Source organism: Aptenodytes forsteri, unplaced genomic scaffold (genome assembly GCF_000699145.1).
Source record: "Aptenodytes forsteri isolate BGI_AS27 unplaced genomic scaffold, ASM69914v1 Scaffold84, whole genome shotgun sequence".
In the NCBI taxonomy this organism is placed as follows: domain Eukaryota; kingdom Metazoa; phylum Chordata; class Aves; order Sphenisciformes; family Spheniscidae; genus Aptenodytes; species Aptenodytes forsteri.
Genome location: NW_008795492.1, coordinates 2658885 through 2665287, shown reverse-complemented (window position 1 = coordinate 2665287; position 6403 = coordinate 2658885). Strand labels below are relative to the sequence as shown.

At 35.1% G+C, this 6403-nt stretch overlaps 1 protein-coding gene across 3 annotated transcripts in view; it reads right to left on the bottom strand.

Moving 5' to 3' along the window:
- Positions 1-811: 811 nt before the first annotated feature.
- TNFRSF17 (TNF receptor superfamily member 17) overlaps positions 812-6403 on the bottom strand; it is a 19925-nt gene continuing 14333 nt past the window's right edge. For all 3 annotated transcript variants that reach the window (XM_019472685.1, XM_019472686.1, XM_009281641.2), the window contains 4 exons: positions 3205-3355; positions 2621-2755; positions 2145-2276; positions 812-1381 (listed from right to left, as the gene is read on the bottom strand). In XM_019472685.1, the coding sequence (XP_019328230.1) occupies positions 1125-1381; positions 2145-2276; positions 2621-2735 (504 nt within the window). In that variant the 5' untranslated portion in view covers positions 2736-2755; positions 3205-3355 and the 3' untranslated portion in view covers positions 812-1124. The remainder of the gene's footprint in view (positions 1382-2144; positions 2277-2620; positions 2756-3204; positions 3356-6403) is intronic.

The following is a 6403-nucleotide window of genomic DNA, read 5'->3' as shown; positions in this document are numbered from 1 at the left end:
ATACTGCTCCATGCTGTGTGGAGCAACAGAGCATAACCTTTTTTTTAAGAGTTCCTAGATAAAGTAATAATAATAAATTTAATAGCTCTGCAGGCCTGTTTCAGAGTTTTTGGCTATGTGTGGCCAGACCCACACAGCTGTAACTGGCCCAAACTTTGTGGTCAGCCTCCTAAAGATGCTGTAATAGTGATCGTTCATAGATTTTGTGCAGTAATTTACCAGTCTTAAAACATTTTAATTCATCATTCATCCAAGAACCTGAAAGTTATCTACAAATAAAAAGATTGTTGTTGCAGTTTTCCAGGAATAAAACTGGCCTAATATTAGGAAAATAACACTAATGCTTGGGAGGCAAATTGACAAAAGTATATTCCTAATTCTAGGCCACACGGTAGCCTAGCATGACTATATCTAATCAGCAGTCCTTGTACATACAACAAGAGTAAGTAAAAAAAATCAGTAAAATAGAAAGAAATCTTTATAGAATACAGCCTGAAAAATGCTTGGCAATTAAGGGAAAGTCTGCACCGTCAGGAAATACATTGGGATTGCAGGTATGGTGCTCCACAGCACCACAACCTCCCTTAGTGTGACCCAGAGATACTATCTGAGCTGGGGGGGACTCCATACCCGACAAAGGTATTCATCGGTAGAACATTCCTATTTCAAGCATCATAGGGGCTATTTGAAATTATTCTTTACAAGACTGGAGATGTAATGTGGGTCTTCATTTCTGCCTCTTGGAACATTCCTTATGTACCATCAAGCAATTTTTGGCACAAGATCTGAGTTTAACATAAAATAAATATTTGCAAACTTGTTTATTGATGGGTTTGTATATATTCGGTGTAAGTAGATACAATCTCTAAAGGCAGAAAAAGCCATCCTACGTAGGGACTTTTAGAAATTAAAAATTCCAATAACTAGTTTTGTACCTGAGAATAATGTAGAAGTACTTGACCAAAGAGATACTAGAATTAGAAATAATATGACAATATTAATGAAAGCTCAATAGAAGATGTATAAGGATGATGTACTAGCCTTCTCCACTGACTGCAAGTATTAATAGCTATACTGGAATAACTCATTCATTATTATGCAGTAAAAATGTATTTCTCTCATAGTCACCCAGCACCCAGAATATAGTTGCAATAATCAAAAGATTTTGTGGTAACTAGAACAGTAGCTCCTTCTTCTGTAGCTGGTAATGGGAATGAAGTTTCACAGCCAGTCTGAGGTTTTACCAAGCCACAGTCACTGCAAGTGCATTCTTCCACTGAATACATTAATGTTTCCCTTTGAAATGAATGTCTAATTCCTTCTGTATTCACACTGCTTTCAGTATTAGCCTTGAGAATATTATTCAGCTCCACAGAAGAGTCTGTAAATATACATAAGTTAATTCAGTACATACATCATGCTATACCAGACATACAGTTATTAAAGATCCAAATTTCATTATGTTCCAACTATGTTCCTAACCTTAGTGAAAGTTTTAGGAGGTAGCTACGTATGATAATCTTTTGTTCTATGACAATATACCCCCTATACTTCAGGATAAGCATTTAAGTAATCTAACACATATTTTCTAATCAGTTATTATTTATTGGCTGAACACTCCATAAATATTAGTATTTGTAAAATGTAAAAATAACTTAATTTTTTTCACCTTCCCAAAATACACCACATCCGCTTCTCACAGGCTAGAATATTAAGTAAAATTATTTAATGTCTTATAAGATGGAAAGCTAAAATTGAATGTGTATCTTCTACCTGGGTAGAATTCCTTTTGTGTTCAATGAGAAGAAGATGAAACCCTTATAAGGATCTTTTGCTACTGAGGATTCATAAATGATTTCTCAAACACCAGCAAGTAAGCCAGGTATGAATATGCAATAAAACAATCCTGACATGATCCAGAACCAACAAAGAGAGATTGCTGCTTTTACAAGTTATCATCTGGATATTTTGTTCCCTAATAACTTTAATATCTTCATTGAGACTATTTGAGGAATACAAAACAATCTAACACAGACAGTTACCAGAATCTGAAATATAAATTATATGCAAAATTTATACATGGTAAGAGTAGCTAAAATGTACAATGATCTAAAATTATTTGATAAAGAATCTTATTTATTCACCTGTGTTTTTCAGTTTTTCTTTTAGTTGCTTTAGGTGCTTCCATTTAAACAAGACCATTAAGGTGAACAGAGTGAGCATTAAAATTAATCCTAAGCCCAAACAAATCCAAAGAACTCCACCTGAATCAGTACCTTATGAAATAAAATAGATGCATTAAATTAATTGTAAACAATAACCAATGAACAGTAAGCATGTCCAACACATAAAACTACTTCTACATCGAAGGAGCAATTTCTATTTCTATTGAGCGACAGCTCAAGTAAAGCTTGAGAGCTTTAAAGCTTTACTCTTCTTCACACACATACTCATACAGGACACATTGCATACATCTTTAATATTTTTGAGCCCATATATTATTCTGATAAACTCTTTCCAGGTTTTAGATTTCTTTAAGTTTCTACGTTTACGATTCTATGTAAAATACAACATGAAAATGCCCAGCATAGCCACAAAGTATTGCAGAAATATTACTTACTGTTATCACAGTAGTTTTCACATGAAGGTGGTGGTGTACTAGAACATCGAAGATGACAAGGCTTACAAGAGAGCAGCAAATTATCAAAGTATTCATTTTTGGCGCAGTGTGCCATCAGGGTCAGTAATTACGAAACTGGAAAGCCACAGAAATTGTAAAAGAGTGAGGATCATCTACAAAGGGCTTTTCAGTTCTCAGTTTTAGCAAATCTAAGAACAGCTAGCAATAGTAGTTAGACTTCGATCATAGCTCCACTACATAGTATCATGTTAAATAAAAAGTATTTAACTCTGAAGTCCCCAAGGAATTACTGTTCCTTTTTGGGCAGTTCACAATTGTAGAAAAACTGAACAGCTGCACCAAGATAATTTTCAATGTAAATTTTCTCTGAAACAGAAAATGGTTATTTATAGAAGACATTTCTTGAACAGGTGCTAAACATTACAAAGCGTAGAAAAGCAAGAAGATCTCCAAACAGGAGTTTATAATAATTGTTCTTGTCTTTAGAGTTTTGTGGGTTTTTTCATGGAGATGGGCTGCAGTAATTATGTTTTCCTGTAATATGCAAACTATGCAATGCTTACTTTTTGTTCTTTTTGTCCCAGTCCAAGGAGCATACGATGAAAAAAATAAGAGGCAGGAGGCATAGCAATAAGAAGATACAACCAATTCAGTTTCTAGGTTTGCCACTGACTCATTCTGCAACTTCAGACAACTTCCTTCGTACCTGTTTCCCTGGATGGACAATAATATTTAGAACACATAGATGATGAGAGAATTACTTTTTGTAAATGAATGGTTTTCTGATTTTAAATGAAATACTGTGAAAGTACAAGTTCAACAATTACTTCATAATTGTGTTGTACAAAATACTTCTAAGACCTTCAGTTATAATGGAAAGACAAAATCTAGAGATTCAGTCACTGGGATATTGCTCCTCAATTCCAAATTAGCCTCATTTATCTAGTCTATTAGGTTTTGGTTGGCTTTTTTGCTTGGTTCATTTTGGCAGTTTTAGCTGGTTTTTTGCTTATAACGATAGTTATATGAGAAATTTAATAAGATTACATTCTAATTGTGAAAGAAGAGCTATATGAATATTTTACAATTTTGATTCAAAACATTATCTGCATTTTTTCCCTTATTTTTCCACAATACAGAACTGTCACTGTACTAAAACTGCGGTACCCAGCATGGAAAAACAGGTGGGCCATAGATTTAATTCTTGTGGTAGAGTATATATGACACCTCCTTCCCAGCCAGGTGATGGGGCACACTGAGCATGCATAGATTTGTCTGTGTATATGCAGTGAGTGTAACATTTCTGAAAATGCATTTGATTTTCTCCCAGGAAAAAAAAGCTTCGATAACAGACTGCCACAATGAAAATAATTTACACAGCTTACTCATATCTTGACTTTTTAATCTAACAGAATTTATTTTAAATACAAAGTTAACCAGTAATATCTAGCAAGTTGCAATAGCTGCCTCTATCCAGTATCCCTGCCACAGATAGTTTAGAATTACAGGCTTATTTATAGTTAAATTTCTCCTTGACATAATTAAGTTAATTGCCTCTTTGACTACAGAAAGAGAAGAAAAATATTGTATAAGGAATTGTAATTTCATACCACATTACTATGTATGAGACTTATTTTCCCACAAAATGCACCATGTGGGAATACACAAACTGTTTTTAGTGGAATAGTCCAACAAAGCAATCTGTATTCTAGTCTCTAGTAGGTGGAACTGCTTATTGTGGCTTCTGCACTTGTTTCTATAGGCCAGGTGCACAGCTGTAGCCTTTCTGTTACGGGCTTTTCTCCCTGTTCAAGATTAGTGGATAAACAGGAATTGACAAAATCTGATTTAGATGTGACAAAAGAAAATACAGATACAGACCACGGGTGACACCAAAAAGTTCACCAGGAAGTCAATGCTGGTGCTGAAGTCGTAAAACTGGTTCTGACTTCCTTCATACGTTCACACTCTAGGGGAAGAAACCTAAGTTATCACTAGAATATCATTCCTATTTCTGATGAAGCACCATTTGGTAGCTTATGCATACAGTGATTTGAGCTTTTGCTTTTACGATGCTGCTTAACCTTTTCAATCATGGAGAGGACAATCACATTCTCAACTGTGATCTGAAGAAGGCAGATATTCATGAAAGTATCTTCATGGTATCCACAAGTATGATACAGATAAACTGGGTCCAATGCTTTAATCTTTTATCAGTATAATTCCATTGACTTCAGTAAAATGCTCTCTAATTTTACTTAAATTGAGTATTTTCCTGTGCCGCAACTTCCCATTGTTCTTGCATTTTTATATTCATATCTATAACTTGTACTTATACTTCCTTAGAAAGGAACCAGCTGACTAATTCTATAATAGTTTTCTACAGCTGGTTGCAACACTACACATCTGCAGGATAGGTACAGTCTACTGTAGTAAAATTCCTTATGAAATCAACAGATCTCAAATTCCAAAACTTTCAAACTATATCACAGCTGCTGAATGCTTCTAACATTATTTTAGTAGTCTAGGAAATCACGTGTGCACTGTAACAGATGAATGAACCAGTTCCTTAATCAGTTTCACACTTTTTTTTCTGGTTGTACTAGGAGTGTGGGGGAGGACTGCCTTTGTTTCAGCTGCTTTTATTACAGTTTTATTGCCTCATTTTTTTATGTACAATAATGACACTTTTTTTATTTTGACTTTTGACTGAATTGTGTAGGTGTACTTATTTCGAACACTGGCTTTCTTCAACAAAGTAGTTTTGCTAAATAGGTAGGTTTATAGCATTTTGGTATTAATTCACAGTTTCACAAAGAAGAAAAAGAAGTTCAGATTAACAGTGATGAGTATTTTTGCTGGGAGATAGCAAAATGCTGTTGTTAAATAGTGTGTAGAAATCCCAAATAGGCAACACAGATAATACTAAGCTTGAACATTAATCAATGATTGATAAACTCCTTAAAGTTCAGTGTTGTTACCATGAAGAAAGAAACCTTGAAATGCTTGCTAGCGATAGGTTCTGTTAAACAGAACACCTTTATGTGCCATTTCAGGTCGTCTTCAGAATTTTTTTTAATGGAAGAGGGATTCTATTGAGATGTGTGTGACTTCTCCCATATGCGCCCACATTCTGTATCACTGACGAAAGAGTAAAAAACAATGCTTAGCACTCCAGAAGTCAACGCATGTAGTTCCTTTACTGTTTTCAAAAAAACAGGCCTAAAACAAAAATGCACACGGATATTTACAAGGTATCTTCAAAAGGTATTGGCTGAAGGAGGTAGCTTTCTTTGGAAAATGTTAGTCTAACTTTCTTGCATACCTGCATGGGTAATATTTATCTACTTCACAGGAACAGTACAAAGTAATTTTATTAAAATTCGCTAAGTGCTTCAATGACAATTATTAAACCCATGCAAAGTATGAGTTCATAGAATCATAGAATACCAGGTTGGAAGGGACCTCAAGGATCACCTGGTCCAACCTTTCTTGGCAAAAGCAGTCTAGACAAGATGGCCCAGCACACTGTCCAGCCGAATCTTAAAAGTGTTCGATGTTGTGGAATCCACTACTTCCCTGGGGAAATTATTCCAATGGCTGATTGTTCTCACTGTGAAAAATTTTCCTCTTGTGTCCAGCTGGAATGTCCCCAGGAGTAACTTGTACCCATTACCCCTCCTCTTTTCCATGCGACTCCTTGTGAAAAGGGAGTCTCCATCTTCTTTGTAGCCACCCTTTAAATACTGGAACATGGTGACA